Source organism: Megalopta genalis, chromosome 2 (assembly GCF_051020955.1).
Source record: "Megalopta genalis isolate 19385.01 chromosome 2, iyMegGena1_principal, whole genome shotgun sequence".
Classification (NCBI taxonomy): Eukaryota; Metazoa; Arthropoda; class Insecta; order Hymenoptera; family Halictidae; genus Megalopta; species Megalopta genalis.
Window position 1 is genome coordinate 29,397,682 of NC_135014.1, and position 18,413 is coordinate 29,416,094.

Sequence of the window (18,413 nt, forward strand, 5' to 3'; positions counted from 1 at the left end):
ATTAAATGGTAATTAATAAAATAATAAATATAATAAATATAAAATACAATGATATATAAAATGCAGAATATATAATATATATAATATAAAAAAATATTATATTATATATATTATATAAATATAATATGAATGTAAATGTAATAATAAGTAATAAATAATAATTCAGTTAAATCGAATCACGTTCGTTCGGTAAATAAGAAATTTTATACGACAAATTACGTAATAATGTGATTACGAGTGAAAAATGTCTCGCAATCCAGAAAGAAGAGATTCCTCAGGTAATTCCAAGCAACTTTTTCCTTTACAAAAATGTCCTCCGATGCATCGTTCACGAGTTATCAGCGAAAAAGCAGTGACCAATGAGAGGCGAAGCTCGACTGGCGCGCGGCAGCCCAGTTCCGCTGATTGGCTCTCATTGGTCACCGTTTCTCCCTGATAACTCGCAAACGAAGCCGCGGATTGCATTTGCGCAAAGGAAAAAGTTGCTTGAAATACCCTCGAGAACCCATATTTCCAAATTGCGAGACATTTTTGCGACGCAGCCTGAATTCCATGCAGTTTCATACGCAGCAAATGTCAGCGCGTTCATGTTAGAAGCAAATTCCAAACGGCGCGCGGTTTTCGCGAATCGGACGACGCGATATTTACGTTAAAATAAAGCGCGCCGCTGTCCAATCACGGAGGCTTGTTGGCTCATCTTGACCTATTACGAACGCAGGCCGCGCGTCGGTCCCTCGCGGGTTAAAAGGGCAAAGGAACCGGGGGTGCTCCGCGTTCCGCTTTCTCAGCCGAGGGCGGTAAAGCGGCGGCGGCGTGTGGCCGTCGGCGGTGAGAAACTCCGAGCGGAGATCAAGATCCTATTACTCCGAGAACAGAACTTCCGAAACTCCCGAGACCAACAGTTGAAACGCCTCTAATCGCCTGATCGGCGACTTTGTAATCGCTCTGCTCGTAGTCCGGAAAATTGCATGTACCGAAAACCGGCGAACGCCTGTCTAAACACCCGGAAAACCCGGATCGATCCGGCTCGAAGCTGAGAAGCTACGCGGAAACTTCGCGCCCTCCTTTTTTCGAAAATTGCAACGCTGTCGAAATTGGGCGAAGTCTTTCGGACTTTTATGGTGTGCGGTGCGTCGCGTCGCGTCGCGTCGGCTGTGGGACCCGATTCGTCGAGGATGTTCTTTTATACATTTTTTATTCATTATTTATACAAATAATATACAATAGTGATACATTAGTTATATAAATAATATACAGTATAATTTATTCAATATTTATATAAATAGTATACAATAGTGATACATTACTTATATAAATAATATACAATATAATTTATATAATATTTATATAAATAATATACATTATAAATTATACAATATTTATATGAATAATATACATTACTGATACATTACTTGTATAGATAATATACAATATAATTATATAATATTTATATAAATAATATACATTATAAATTATACAATATCTATATAAATAATATAAATAATATAATATAAATATATAATATAATATAATACAATATAAAATATAATATATAAAATATATAATATAATATAATATAATATAAATATATAATATTATATATATAAATAATATACAATATAATTTATACAATATTTACATAAATAATATACATTATTTACACATTATTTATATAGACAATATACCCTATTTACATAAATTCCGCGTTCGAAATCTCGCGATCTCACCGCGAACGGTCGTCGCGCGGAAGAAGCGCGAATAATCCGAAGGGAACGCGGATTTCGGGGACGAGGCGCCGCAGAGAATTAATTGGCTTCCGTCAGCAAGCTCGCCGACGGTTGATCTTCGAACGGGAAACTTTCACGAACGTTGGATCGACGCGAGCATCGCGTCGCTCGAAGTTCCCCTGCAAGTTCCTTTTCTTCTTCGCGCGGCAACGGTCGCTAATTAAAGTTGCCGAAGCATCGAGCCGCGAGCGTCGATTTCCAAATCCGGCGTGGAATCAACCGCGCCGCGGAAACGTGTCTAATTGGCGGACGACTAATTGGCGAATCCCTTCGCGAACGATCGCGGACGAAATTCCGGTGGCGCGGCCCGATCGCCGATTCGCGATCGCTCGCGAAACGCGAAGCTAAGCCGCGTTTCCAGATAGAAACGCGCCTCCCGGTTCAATAATGACATTACCGAGACACTGTTCTCCGCTTTCAGGTATCCGATAGAGGAGAAATAATAACGACAGCCGACGCATGGTTTGTCGAAGTTGCGTGGTGCAGGGTATCGCGTTACACGGGCGTTTTCTCCGAGGCCCATCGTTCCCTGCGAGCCTCCGCGAAGCTTTCCACGAGGAGAAGCGTGAGTGGAACGCGGTTACGTAATACGGGTCTTGTGGGTGGCCGTTTCGAGTTTCCATTTTTCAACGAGTTTCCGCGAGAGAAAACAATCTGCGACCGATATGTTCGCCGCTAATTCAACGGCGCGGGGACGGGGCCGGAGAGACAGCTCCGATCCGACATTGTGGGCTCCGAAGTCCCTGGAGGGGTGAGCCTCTGATGCTGTTCCGGAACTTTCTACTTCGAACCTTTCACCGACTCGGAGACTTTGGGCGTTAGCTTTCAGGAAGGAACTTTGATTTTTGGTGATCGCGACGGAGATGTCAAAGGGGAGGCAGAAGGGAGAGGTAATATATTGGGTTGGCAACTAAGTAATTGCCGATTTCAGTTATAGATGCGCTCTCGCTCCCATTTTTATGATATCCGTAAATGTTATATTATAAAATTGTTATTATTATTATTATTATTATGTTATTTTTTATTATCCGTGAATGTTAGCAACTGGACAAATTGAATGCAGCGGTCAAGGTTAAGCGACCAGAATTGGTCAATCGTAAAGGTTATGTCAAGGTTAAGCGACCAGAATTGGTCAATCGTAAAGGTTATGTCAAGGTTATGTCAAGGTTATGTCAAGGTCATGTCAAGGTTATGTCAAGGTTAAGCGACCAGAATTGGTCAATCGTAAAGGTTATGTCAAGGTTATGTCAAGGTCATGTCAAGGTTAAGCGACCAGAATTGGTCAATCGTAAAGGTGTCATTTTCCAGCAGGACAATGCTAGGCTATGTCAAGGTTATGTCAAGGAACATTTTTGTAAAGGAAGAAGTTGCTTCAAATGATCCGAGGAACCAGCCATTTCCGGAAATGGCAATATTATTTTATATATTTATTATATATACTATTATATATTATATATTTATTCTATTTACTGCATTATATTATTATTACATATTATTACTCAATTCACCCATGACTTACAGCAAACGTTACACAGCCCCATCCAAAAATCAGAATAAACGTCTCATTGTTCCTTTCACAAACCAATACCCAAAACAGCAATTTTTCCATAAACCCAGCGTTAAAATCCTCTAGAACATGTAAAACGCGTTGCAATGTCTCCCGAATCGAAAATGTCCATCATCCTAGCGAAAAGGACTCGCATAGGTACGAAAGATCCCGAAAACGGCACCTCCGGGAGGAGCCGCGACGCGGCAACGAGAGGGTTCCGCAGGGTGGTTAATAGATGAAAAAATCGTGGGAAGCTTGGTAGGGAGCGCGGTAGAGCAAAGGGTCCGGAGGGGCAAAGAGCGAAGGGCCGAAGGAAGGCAGGCAGGTCGGCGGCGCTCTGCCTCGGAAGCAACGCTCGGTTTCGCGGGCGGAATGGAAGCGGAAATAGCGCCTGCGTAGCGTGGAGCACGCGTACACGTAGTATATAGGAGAGCGGTTGCCGCTCGAGGCGTCACATTGCGTTCTCGAGAGGACAGTCCTTCGTTTTCGCCGAATAGCCAGCCACAGCTGTCCTGCCGGACGCGATCCTGTCCTCAGGATCCTCGCATCGGGAGCAAGCCGACAGGAAAAGCCGCCGATTCTCTCCGTCGCTTTCTCGCTCTCCCTCTCTCTCTCTCTCATCCTCCGCCGCGAGGATCGAAGAAAAGAATCGTTCGGCGGACGAACGTCGAGTTGAATCGAGGAGGATTCGTGGTTCGATCCTGTTCGCGCCACGTCCGAAGGATCAACGAGAGATCGAGAAGAGCTCCAGAGACAGCCGGAGGACACCTCGGCACATCCTCGTTCGCGACTGTTTGATGCTGCGGCCTGCTGCGATATAAAAGGACAGACAGAGAGAGGAACGCACGCAGATGGGGAACGGAGTAATTCCCTTAGTGATGGTGGCTATGGTGCCCATCATCGCGGGCACCATCGGGCAACGCGCCCTCGTCAAGCGGAGCGTCAACAGCCTCGACTATCCCGACTACGCGACCAAATACGAGGAGTATCCGGTGAGTAGTAATTCCACGCGTTCTCCGATCGTATTACAGTCACCGTCTCGTGTGCCGAATTTTGGGGGTTTAAGCCGCGTTTCGAATACGTCGGAAGCTGGGTCAATCCGCGGTTTCTGGGATCGCGGGGCGGCGCGACGCGGTCCGAAATCCTCCGGCGCTTCGTCCGCGAGCGAGCAGAGATCGAAAGGCGACGAAGGACGTCGATCGACTATTATAACGTGATCGTGGTACTTTTGAGTTAAATTGATAGATTTCGGCGCGATGTATTCGCACAATTGAACGCTTTGCTTGGCGCACCCAACGCTCCAACGCGCGCGGGATTTTGATGTCCGACGCTTCGTCCGCGAGCGAACGGAGATCCAAAGGTGACGAAGGTCGTCGATCGACTATTGTAACGTGATCGTGGTACTTTTGGATTAAATTGATAGATTTCGGCGCGATGTATTCGCACAATTGAACGCTTTGCTTGGCGCACCCAACGCTCCAACGCGCGCAGGATTTTGATGTCCGACGCTTCGTCCGCGAGCGAACGGAGATCCAAAGGCGACGAAGGTCGTCGATCGATTATCATAACGTGATCGTGGTACTTTTGGGCTAAATTGATAGATTTCGGCGCGATGTATTCGCACAATTGAACGCTTTGCTTGACGCACCCAACGCTCCAACGCGCGCGGGATTTTGATGTCCGACGCCGGTCGGAAGGCTACGAAACGATCTTACTTCATTCTATAGTATAGTAAAGTAAATTATTATTCTATATTCTATATTCTATAGTATAGTAAATTCTTCCTAATTTTTCGTCGATTTGTGAACGATAAGGGATAATTTGAGGAGTGGGGGTGCAATTATTCGAGCCTTGCGGCTCATTTTTGGTAGTCGCCGATTGTCGAGGCTATTTGATTGAGGTTATTTAATTATGTTCAACCGGGTGCAAGGTTTTTGTTTATAAAGAGATTAGGGAGAATTTATTGTATTTTTAATTCAAGTAATTTTTCAATAATTCGCGCTCAGATTGCGAACAAAAATGGACGATTTGGGAAGAGAAGACACGATTATTCGAGCATCGCGGCTCGTTTTTATAGTCGCCGATTGTCAAGGTTATTTCATTAGGGTTATTTAATTATGTTCAACGGGGTGCAAGGTTTCTGTTTACAAGTAACTTAGGGAGAATTTACTGTATTTTTAATTACAGTAATTTCTTTCCAATTCGCGATCAGATTGCGCATAAAAATTGACAATTTGGGAAGAGGCGGTACGATTATTCGAGCCTCGCGGCTCGTTTTTTATAACTATTAATAATCGGTAACCATAAAAACGAGTCGCAAGAGGCTCGAATAATCGGATCTCCGTTTCCCGAATTGTCCATTTTTTAGTACAATCAAATACATCAATTAGAGAGAATTTACTGTACTATTTAATCGCATCTAGGACTTCACTGAGACAGCATTTAATTAATCATGAAAAATCGTGATTAATTATGATTATTTCAACAATCTCGAATATTTCTTCCATACAATAGACAACAATTTTATAATCGTTGACAATCGGTGACTATAAAAAAAAGAAGCCGCCAGGCTCGGATAATCGTATCTCCTCCTCCCAAATTCTCCATTTTGTTTGCTGAAGAAAGATTAAAGAAAAATCAAACCAGCAGAATCATTTCGCGCAAAACCGGATGAAAAAGAACATTTCAACTGTAACGGTTTATATCTCGTGATTTCTTGTTCTTTGTACGAACAAACTCGCGCTCGGCAAAATTTAAATGTCCACTTTACAAGAACGCGGTCGTCCTGTCCCAGCGAGAGGAACCATCTCCTCAAATGGGAAGCGGAAAAAAGTTAATCGCGTGGTTTTTGTTAAGAGCGCGACAAAGGCGCGCGCGCGTTCATAATAAACCGAGTTTTATGAGAACTCGAAAACGCGAAGGGTGTCGCGGCGTTTGAGCGTCGCCGCAAGTTCCGACGCGTCGCGGATGGAAATTCGAAGGTGACGGGTCATCTTCGGGCTCCGATTCCGCGAACAAAAATCGTATGAAATCGTACGAAATCGTATAAAATCGTACGAAATCGTTCGATCTCGACGAGAACCGTCGCGCAACTTCGTTCGCGCTCGGCAAATTTAAACGTCCATTTTACGAGAACGCGGTCGTTGTGTCCCAGCGAGAGGGACCATCTCCTCAAATAGAAAGCGGCAAAAAGTTAATCGCGTGGTTTTTGTTAAGAGCGCGACAAAGGCGCGCGCGCGTTCATAATAAACCAAGTTTTATGAGAACTCGAAAACGCGAAGGGTGTCGCGGCGTTTGAGGGTCGCCGCAAGTTCCGACGCGTCGCGGATGGAAATTCGAAGGTGACGGGTCATCTTTGGGCTCCGATTCCGCGAACAAAAATCGTATGAAATCGTACGAAATCGTATGAAATCGTACGAAATCGTATAAAATCGTACGAAATCGTTCGATCTCGACTAGAACCGTCGCGCAACTTCATTCGCGCTCGGCAAATTTAAACGTCCACTTTACGAGAACGCGGTCGTCCTGTCCCAGCGAGAGGAACCATCTCCTCAAATGGGAAGCGGCAAAAAGTTAATCGCGTGGTTTTTGTTAAGAGCGCGACAAAGGCGCGCGCGCGTTCATAATAAACCGAGTTTTATGAGAACTCGAAAACGCGAAGGGTGTCGCGGCGTTTGAGGGTCGCCGCAAGTTCCGGCGCGGCGCGGATGGAAATTCGAAGGTGACGGGTCATCTCTGGGCTCCGATTCCGCGAAAAAAAATATAACAAATCGTATAAAATCGTACGAAATCGTTCGATCGCGACGAGAACCGTCCCGCAACTTCGTTCGCGCTCTTCGATATCTCTGTTGCGAGGGTGCGCTCGCTCGGCAACGGATGGGCGCGCGACGCGGCCGCGATAACGGCCAAGATTTATGAACAGCTGAAACACGGAGGATCTAGTCTCGCTTAGGGGTTCTTCCAAGTTCCATTCAGCCGCCGAGAGACGCACAGGACCTGGATCGAATTACGTGCCGGGCAAACTTGCTCGGTTCCGACTGAACTTGCCCGCAACTTTCTGTCGCGAGGGAGCCCCGGCGACCCGATCGTTAAATGCAGAAGATTAGGACGCGCGTCCGGCTATAATAGACCGAACGACTGTCGATCCATCGACGAAAGTATAAATTAGTAAGAAAGGTTTGTCCGCGCCGGCAGAATTGACCCGCCGACGCGTCGAAGTTCGAGTCTGTTTCGACTTCCTTTTCGGTTAACCCGCGTCGTAAGATTCCGTGAAACCTCTGAGTACTGCGTTTTAATGATAAAAATTTCTTTTTTGGTCGCGAGTAATACTCGGATACTTTCGTTTACGATCGTCGAATTATTTAAAATTGATTTTTTTACAGGAGAATATGGTTGGTTGAATTTTATGTCGTCGGTCACCGGTGAGCTTCCTTTGGTTTTTCATTTTTGATGACCGCAGCTTGCGACCGAAAAATCTGAAAAAATTCTGTAACACGAGGCTCGATGCCCGAAACAAGGCACAGTTTTTTCAAAATTTTGAGAAGTCGCCGAAGGTGGGGAATGGACGGAAAAGAGCGCAATGTAATTAATCTACCCTAAAACTACCCTCGCGGACAAGTTACAGGGTTGAAATTTTGCATAGATGAGTATTGTCTAAAAATTTTAGAAATTTTAAAAGTCTTCAAGAGCCATTTCGGCCATTTTAATCGGCTAGGATCTTCGTTCTTGACAAAGTTAATTTCTTCAATGCGTCGCTGTGATCTCTTTCAAATCGTCCTTAATTAATTTGCCCATAGTCAATCATTAGAACTATATATGTCTTATAAATCGTTTTTACATCACGCTCGTGTTTTATATTTTTACGTAAAATCCGTCATTTGCACGAAGCAAAAGAATTCTGCCGGCCGAAATAACGAAAAACGTAACATTAACATAAAATAACGTAATAAATCGTGTGCTATTCTAGAAAACGACGTCTCTCGTTGAGCTGCTTTAATTTTCCATAAAGTTCACAGGTTGTGCATCGGGGAGACTATTTCCGAGGCAAACAGTCTTAAACTGCTTCGTCCAACGCGATCTCTTAATTAACTATTTAGAAATTGCCTCGATCCTGCTCATTGGGTCCTTAAACATTGTTCTCTCGCGTCAAAGGAATCGATAATAGGTTCTCTGACGCATTTCGATAAGAACTGACGATACTCCGTGACGCTTTGATAACAGTTAATTAGAAGTACTCTACGCGGCCACCTTAGGAACGCTATTATTTATCTCGACCATGCTCGTCCACGCTAGAAGTTTTAGTTACGCTTCGGCAACCAGCAATTTCTCCCTAATTCGCGCTCGGATTGCGCGCGAAAGTGAACAATTTGGAAAGAGGAGACGCGATTGTTCAAGCTTTGCATCTCGTTTTCATTCGATATTATTTAATTATTATATTTTATTTTATATTTAATTATTAGTATTTATCTTAACGTATTTAAAATTAATATTAAGTATTAATTATTATAGTATTATTTGGTGTTATTATTAAAGTATTATTTTGTCTAACGTGTTTATTTATAGTCAGTTTAACGAGGTATAGCTCCTCCAATTGCAATTCTCATCCCAAATTGTCCATTTTCGTTCGCAAGCTGGACGGAAAATTTATATTTAATTATTAGTATTTATCTTAACGTATTTAAAATTAATATTAAGTATTAATTATTATAGTATTATTTGGTGTTATTATTAAAGTATTATTTGGTCTAACGTGTTTATTATAATCAGTTTAACGAGATATAGCTCCTCCAATTGCAATTCTCATCCCAAATTGTCCATTTTCGTTCGCAAGCTGGACGGAAAATTTATATTTAATTATTAGTATTTATCTTAACGTATTTAAAATTAATAATATTATAGTATTATTTGGTATTATTATTAAAGCATTATTTAGCCTAACGTATTTATTGTAGTCAGTTTAACGAGGTATAGCTCCTCCAATTGCAATTCTCATCCCAAATTGTCCATTTTCGTTCGCAAGCTGAACGAAAAATTTATATTTAATTATTAGTATTTATTTTAATGTATTCAAAATTAATAATGAGTATTAATTATTATAGTATTATTTGGTATTATTATTAAAGTATTATTTAGCCTAACGTGTATTTATTATAGTCAGTTTACCGAGGTATAGCTCCTCCAGTTTCAATTCTCATCCCAAATTGATCATTTTTGTTTCAAAGCTGAATGGGAAATTTATATTTAATTATTAGTATTTATTTTAACGTATTTAAAGTTAATATAGTATTATTTGGTATTATTATTAAAGTATTATTTAGCCTAACGTATTTATTATAGTCAGTTTACCGAGGTATAGCTCCTCCAGTTTCAATTCTCATCCCAAATTGACCATTTTCGTTTCAAAGCTGAATGGGAAATTTATATTTAATTATTAGTATTTATCTTAACGTATTTAAAATTAATAATATTATAGTATTATTTGGTATTATTATTAAAGCATTATTTAGCCTGGCGTATTTATTATAGTCAATTTAACGAGGTATAGCTCCTCCAGTTTCAATTCTCATCCCAAATTGTCCATTTTCGTTTCAAAGCTGGATGGGAAATTTATATTTAATTATTAGTATTTATTTTAACGTATTTAAAGTTAATATAGTATTATTTGGTATTATTATTAAAGTATTATTTAGCCTAACGTATTTATTATAGTCAGCGTAACAGAGGTACAGCTCGCAGGTTTACAGGTTTGCAAGCTGAACGGACAATTCGAGAGAATTTACTGCACTCCGCGGAGCTTCCTTAGGAAACGGTATCATTTTCCTCGACCATGTCTGTCCCAACCGGGTATTTTAGTTACAGTAAAGCGAACCGCTGTGGAACACATTCTTGCCAGTCGTCAAAAACATTTTTCAAGCACGGTCTCTGCCGGCAACGGAAGTCCGTAACTCGATCTTCGCCTCGTTCGAGAGTTTCCAGGAATTCGCGCGCTCTTCTCCGCTCTCTTTAATTATCTCGTGCGAACACCGTTCGAGGATCAACTTTGACAACCCTCCCCTGGTCCCGGAGGGATAGTCGGACCCGTTTGAATCGGGCCGGAGAGCCGCGGAATCGTCCTCTTCTCCACTCTCTTTCGCTCCGGTTTCGTGTCACATGGTTGGGCATTGTTCGAATTAAATTTCGGATAAATTCGCGGAATAATATTTTATTCGAGAAATATTTCAAGGAAATTCATCGAATAACAGTCTACTCGCGTTATATTTCGAACGAACTCTTCGTAGAACATTTGATTCGGGTAGTACTGTGAATAAATTTCTCGAATAAGATTGTGTTCGAGTTATATCGCGAATAAATTACTTGAATAAAATATTATTCGAGTGATATCGTGAATAATATTTTGTTTGAGTAATATCGTGAATAAATTCCTTGAATAAAATTGTATTCGAGTAATATCGTGAATGAATACCTCGAATAAAATATTATTCGAGTAATATCGTGAATAAATTCATTGAATAACATTTTATTTGAATAATATCGTGAATGAATTCCTCGAATAAAATATTATTCGAGTAATATCGTGAATGAATTCCTCGAATAAAATATTATTCGAGTAATATCGTGAATGAATTCCTCGAATAACATTTTATTCGAGTAATATCGTGAATAAATTCCTCAAATAAAATTGTATTCGAGTAATACTGTGAATAAATTCCTCGAATAAAATTGTATTCGGGTAATACCGTGAATAAATTCCTCGAATAAAATTGAATTCGAGTAATACTGTGAATAAATTCCTCGAATAAAATTGTATTCGAGTAATACCGTGAATAAATTCCTCGAATAAAATTGAATTCGAGTAATACCGTGAATAAATTCCTCGAATAAAATTGCATTCGAGATATTTACCTAAACAACGTGAACATCGCAACGAGAATGAAATTAATCCTCGAAGAATTAATTCGAAATATTATACGATTCAAATAACATTCGAATAAAATTTTGTTCGAACAATGGCCGACCCGGTTCCGAGCAGAGAGCAGCGGGCCGGCCGAGTCGCGTGATCGCCGCGCGGAATCAACAAGTAGGATTACCCTTTTTCCAGTTCCCGGCTCCTTTCGAACGCTGTCCGGCTGCCTTTTTCCAGCGAGAAACGTTTCGCCGGCCGATTCAGAGTCGGTCTTTCATGCCGAGTCAAAAGAGCCTCGGATTCGGATTCCCGGCGTAATTCGAATGCGGGTGAAACGAATTTCGCGGTATCTTGCCTCGAGAAATAAAGACCGGTCTCTCTCTCTCGCTCTCTTGTTCTCTCTCTTGCTCTCTCTCGCTCTCTTTCGCCCTCTCGTTCTCTCTCTCGCTCTCTCTCGCCTTCTTTCTCTCTCTCTCTCTCTCTCTGTCTCGTTCTCTTGCTCTCTCGTTCTTTCTTTTTCGCTCTCCCTCTCTCTCTCTCTCTCTCTCTCTCTCTCTCTCTCGATCTCTCGCTCTCTCGTTCTCTCTCTTGCTCTCTCTCTCGCTCTCTTTCGCCCTCTCGTTCTCTCTCTCGCCTTCTTTCTCTCTCTCTCTCTCTCTCTCTCTCTCTGTCTCGTTCTCTTGCTCTCTCGTTCTTTCTTTTTCGCTCTCCCTCTCGATCTCTCGCTCTCTCTCTCTCTCTCTCTCTCGATCTCTCGCTCTCTCGTTCTCTCTCGCCCTCTCGTTCTCTCTCTCTCTCTCTCGCCTTATCTCTCTCTCTGTGTCTTTCTCTCTCTCTCTCACTGCAGATTTCCGGCATCGCGAATCCGCGACGCGCAGAAAAGTCGCAGCACGCCTTCATTAGCGAGCTTCTTCCGTTGAACGAAGGTAATGGCAGCCAGCCAGGCATCCTTAGTTAATAGAAACGTCTTTAACTCGCCGTTTCAATCGACACGGCCATTATCGCGCTTCGAGATAGCGGCGTCGAGCAATTAAGATCGCCGAGGATTATTCTCAAACTCCGGTCTCGCTTATCCTTCGATCCGACCGTACTAACGGGTTAACATTCGCTACCACCTCCGTGATCACGTCTTTGTTTCTCCTCTCGAGACTCCGAGAAAATTGCAATTAAAAACCTACGGAAGAACGCACGGCGTTCCAGTTTCCGCGCACGGCCACGCGGAGATATCCCCGCAGAGAACAATTTCATGGAGGGACGGCGCGAACGAATTTAACCGGAACATATTATGATCGCGTTTGCACGGTCGGAAAGTTTTTCAACCATAATTTCATTCGTCGTAGCCGAACACGCGCGGTAGCTTTGAACGCCGCAGGGCGACGACGCGCGTCGAACGCGACCGTCGAATGCGTTTTTCTGCGCCGCGAACTGCGGCGCCCGTCGATTCTTCTTTCACGCGGTTGCGAATAATAATTAGGATTGAAGTAATTTTTTCTGTTTTAGCGATACGTTCTCGGTTATTTCGATGCTTTCTTTATATTCAAATCGAATGTGAAGTGGACAATTACCTTCGATTTTGATACTTTTCTCGAGTCAAATTAGATGATAATTAATATCTTTCGAAGCGTTTTCTTTGCAATAATAATTGGAATCGAAGTAATTTTTTCTGTTTTAGCGATACGATCTCGGTAATTTCGATGCTTTCTTTATATTCAAATCGAATGTGAAGTGGACAATTATACTTTCGATTTTGATACTTTTCTCGAGTCAAATTAAATGGTAATCGATATCTTTTGCAGCGGTTTTTTTATATTCTTCCGATGTTTAACATTTTCTGAGTTTATATTAAAAATAATAGAAAACAGAAATATACAAACACAATATTCTGTCAAGGTTATATTATAAATAATAGTAATACTATAGTAAAATAATAGTAATAAAATAATACTATTATATATTTAAAATAATAGTAATGCTATAAAATAGTACTATGTATTTAAAATAATAGTAATACTATAGTAGTACTATATATTTAAAATAATATTAATACTATAGTAGTACTATATATTTAAAATAATAGTAATACTATAGTAGTACTATATATTTAAAATAATAGTAATGCTATAATATTACTATGTATTTAAAATAATAGTAATACTATAGTAGTACTACATATTTAAAATAATAGTAATAACAGTAATTTATATTAAAATAATAGCAATAACAGTAATTTAATTTATATTAAAAACAGTAGAAAATGGAAACATACAAATACGATATTTTGATAGACATTTAATTAGTACTTTGATCGACAGATATAAAAAAGAAGTCACGATATTCAACTCTGAAATTTCGTTGCAATTCAGCACGATTTCAATTCCTCCGCGATCTTCCATAGGTCTCAAAATCGCTGAATAAATCGCGTTCGCGATCGTGGGATGAACAGTAAGCGGTCCAGGAAAAAACAACGTTAAAGAATATCGGATCTCGAAATCGAAGAATATCCGATTCCCCGTCGTCGTTGTCTCCGGACACTGGAATCACCTGATTCTTCTCGAATTTCCCAATTACAGAAAGCGACGCGGCGCGGCCCGGGCCGCGTTCCGATCGCGTTTCCTCCGCGACGGACCGACCGCAGCTGGCTCAAGTCATCCGGCGTTCCGTTTCCGCGTTGGTCCGCGTTAACGAGCAATCTCCCGACCGGTAAAGCCGCGTCCTATTTGGTTCCCGTCCACCCCCGTCCACCCCCCTCGGGAACCACCCCGGGTCATCGCGAAATTAATGTTCAACTTGTTGGCCGGAAGTCCAACAAGTTGACGACGATCGTATCATTGGAGATTAATTTTCGCGCCGATGGTTATTCGCAAAACACGAGAAGGCGATCGAGTTCGCGATTTTTCTATTATCGAGCAAATTGCATCCGTGGCTCCGTGGCCGCTGAGACTGCAATCTGGCCGACCGTGAGATCTCTATGCGACGATCTAATTAACGCTCTCGAGGATCCTCGAGCGGGAAGCGCGCTTTCCTTTCGATAAATGAGCCGTTTATTTTGAAAGTGGCGTAAGTCACTTTGTTTTTTTAAGTCGATATATTTCAGGGTTTGCGTTTGAACACGTTTCAAAATATGGATGCTAACTTTCGAGAAGATTTGCTTGTATTTGTTATCTCAGGATACGGATATTTTTCTCGGTATAAATAATCTCGTGTAAACATTAAAAAATCACCACTTTTCATTGCGGTAAAGTGACTTATGCCACTTTCAAAATAAACGGCTCAAATGTTAAATCGTTTCTGTTACATGGCTTTTGCAACATTCACTGACGCGCTGAAAATATTGAAACTGCCGCGTATTTTTTTTTTTTAGATATGTTATGGTTGAAGAATTATGGTGTTTGACATGAATCGCTTCTTCGACATTTGAACGGTTTACGGAGCCTAATCGAATTGGGAAGATGTGCTGGATTAGGCTGAAAATTCGTTTTCGAATCTGAGCAAATGATTCATTTTTAAATTTGAGTAAATAATTCATTTTCGAATCTGAGCAAATGATTCATTTTTAAATTTGAGTAAATAATTCATTTTCGAATCTGAACAAATGATTCATTTTCGAATCTGAGCAAATAATTCGTTTTGGAATCTCAGCAAATAATTAATTTTCGAATCTGAGCAAATGATTCATTTTTAGATCTAAGCAAATAATTTATTTCTAAATCTGAGCAAATAATTTATTTCTAGATCTGAGCAAATAATTCATTTTTAGATCTAAGCAAATAATTTATTTCTAAATCTGAGCAAATAATTTATTTCTAGATCTGAGCAAATAATTCATTTTTAGATCTAAGCAAATAATTTATTTTCAAATCTGAGCAAATAATTCATTTTCAAATCTGAGCAATTCCTTAATTCTTAATTCATTTACTATTAATTATGAATTAATTATGAACTGATAAATTGCTGTTATAAAAATGGAAAAATCTATAACGAAATCGATGAAATTATTAATCGAACCAAAACAAACGATTCGGACCATTCGCAATAAATCGCATAGGCGTGGGACCTTCGCAGGGAAATTCGCAGCGACCCGAAATTCGGCATTTCCGGGAGAAACGACTGTACGATTACAATCGAAATAAAGCGACTCTTTCGGGCACCTTTCAACGATTCGATCAGCGTCGAATTAGAAAGTTCGCGGAACTCGATCGCAAGTTTCGACGTCTTAATTGTGGCTCGTCCAGCGCCCTCCCTTTCTCGATTAATAATCCTCGAGACACCGAATAATCCCCGACGCGTCCCAGTTTCTCGTCCCCGGCTACGGAAAAACGCAGTTTCCACGATTCCCCGGTAATCCAGCCGGCCCCGAGCCGTTCATCCAGAAGTGTCCGGTCGGTTCATTAATAAGCGAACTCTTCCGGTCGCATTAATCCTGTCTCCGTTACGCCGGCGAAGCGAAACGGACTCGCTAATTGATGTCGCGCGCCGGTCGACGCTTAATTACCGGTTAATGGAACGTTCTTCCACGTCTAAACTTTGTCTAAGGTCGCGGTGCAGCGACGGATATCGGGTCCAGCGTGACCTTGAACTTATACGTTGCACCGGGGTCAACGCTGGATTCGCGGATCCCGTCAAAATGGCGGGTCAATAATTTTGTAGTTTACGATTATTTTTTACATCATTCAGGTGACCGCTCATTTTCCGACTAGATTCATGGAAACACTCTGCTTCCCCCGAAACGCGTCAATTTTTTACCTAATTTTTCGTCGGTCGGACGCTGCGTTCAGGCTTCGAACGACGCCACCGCTGCGTCATCGGTCTTGACGGTGTAAGAGGAAGCGCTTCCGTGGACGTCGAGTCGTAATAATTTTTTCTGAATAGTTTGAACGAAACACTTCCTCCTGGCTTGAGCCGAAATTAATTTCGCGTTTCTATTTTGACGCTAGATTTACGGAAACCGTCAAAATGACGGGTCTTTTAATTCGCGATTAATTGAATTCACGATTATTCGCATCGCGAAGATACGTTTATGAGATATTTATTCGATTGATACGTTACTTACAGCAAATGTTACGAAATAACACTTGTTCAAAAATCAGAATAAATGCCTTATTGTTACTTTCATAAACTAATATCATAAAACACCTGTTTTTCATGCTCCGTAGATCTAGTGTTAAACGTTCGCGTTCGTTCGCGAGCTCGTTCCATCGACGAACATCGATCTTCGACAAATAATTCCCTGCTTGTAGACGATCGTAGATCCACAGCTTCGATCCATAGATCCACGAAAATCCGTTCAGTCTTTAATTTGCAATTGTTCTCGTAAAACTCGTTTCATCGATGGCATTCTCAATGGCGCAATTATTGGAAATTTTAATCGACATAAGCCCAATTATTAATTATGCCAATTCATTAAGCCAATTCATTAAGCCATCATTAAGCCGATGATAATTTTAACCACCATCAGATGAACCAAATACATCCATGGATTCACGGATCCAGGAGCATATTCCGAGGGTTTCCTCGAGCCTTAGAGGGTCCTGCATAAATTCTTTAGGCCTCCCCCTCCTAGAATTGTCCACTTATTAATTATGCCAATTCATTAAGCATTTAGCCGATGATAATTTTAACCACCATCAGATGAACCAAATACATCCATGGATTCGCGGATCCACGAGCATATTCCGAGGGTTTCCTCGAGCCTTAGAGGGTCCTGCATAAATTCTGTAGGCCTCCCCCTCCTAGAATTGTCCACTTATTAATTATACCAATTCATTAAGCCAATTCATTAAGCATTTAGCCGATGGTAATTTTAACCACCATCAGATGAACCAAATACATCCATGGATTCGCGGATCCACGAGCATATTCCAAGGGTTTCCTCGAGCCTTAGAGGGTCCTGCATAAATTCTTTAGGCCTCCCCCTCCTAGAATTGTCCACTTATTAATTATGCCAATTCATTAAGCATTTAGCCGATGGTAATTTTAACCACCATCAGATGAACCAAATACATCCATGGATTCACGGATCCACGAGCATATTCCAAGGGTTTCCTCGAGCCTTAGAGGGTCCTGCATAAATTCTTTAGGCCTCCCCCTCCTAGAATTGTCCACTTATTAATTATGCCAATTCATTAAGCCAATTCATTAAGCCATCATTAAGCCAATGATAATTTTAACCACCATCAGATGAACCAAATACATCCATGGATTCACGGATCCACGAGCATATTCCGAGGGTTTTCTCGTGCCTTAGAGGGTCCTGCATAAATTCTTTAGGCCTTCCCCTCCCCTCCCAGAATTGTCCCACGCAAACAGCATGGTCGTTGAGATAATTCCGAGAGACGCCTTCAATCTTAATTCCGCCCGGCCTATTCCGTTCACGTCGCTGCAGTTATGGCGGGGTGTAACTTGTTCCAAGAGTGTCGACAAAGGTCGCCGGGCGGTACGTTCTGGTTAAGGTGTTAATAAGTCCGCCAGATCTCACCCTCAGGACAATTTCCTGAATTCCACGCGGGTCCTGAATCGGCCGCGAGAAATCCGCTGTCAATGTCCCGCAGTGGAGACGAGCGTTGAAAGGATTTTCATAGGATTTCCTGTGTGCGTCCGACGCGAATAGAGAACGGCGCGTGTGAAGCAGGTGAAAGAAGATTTTGTAATTGATCGTAATCGACTTGCATTTCACACCGCGTTAACTACTTGTTAAAGCAAGCGGAAGACGAAGAAATTGCGTCGGGAATTTTGACCGGAGGTAGAAGAAAGGATGTTCATGCTAGATTTACGGAACCCGACAAAATGGCGGGTCACTGATCTTTTAATTTGTGAGCATTCGTATCGTAAAGACACGTTTATGAGTTATTTATTCAATCGATACGTTGCTTGCGGTAAATGTTACAAAATAACACTTGTTAAAAATCAGTATAAATTTATTATCTTATTGTTATATTATATATTATATTATTATAATATATATATTATATTATATTATATTATATTATATTATATTATATTATATTATATTATATTATATTATATTATATTATATTATATTATATTATATTATATTATATTATATTATATTATATTATATTATATTATATTATATTATATTATATTATATTATATTATATTATATTATATTATATTATATTATATTATATTATATTATATTATATTATATTATATT

The 18,413-nt window shown here is 40.9% G+C and overlaps 1 protein-coding gene across 2 annotated transcripts in view; it reads left to right on the top strand.

Annotated features, from left to right (window-relative positions):
- Positions 1–18,413, top strand: part of LOC117229961 (uncharacterized) — a 78,349-nt gene that overhangs the window by 37,357 nt on the left and 22,579 nt on the right. For both annotated transcript variants that reach the window (XM_076519036.1, XM_076519035.1), the window contains exon 5: positions 2,209–4,328. In XM_076519036.1, the coding sequence (XP_076375151.1) occupies positions 4,188–4,328 (141 nt within the window). In that variant the 5' untranslated portion in view covers positions 2,209–4,187. The remainder of the gene's footprint in view (positions 1–2,208; positions 4,329–18,413) is intronic.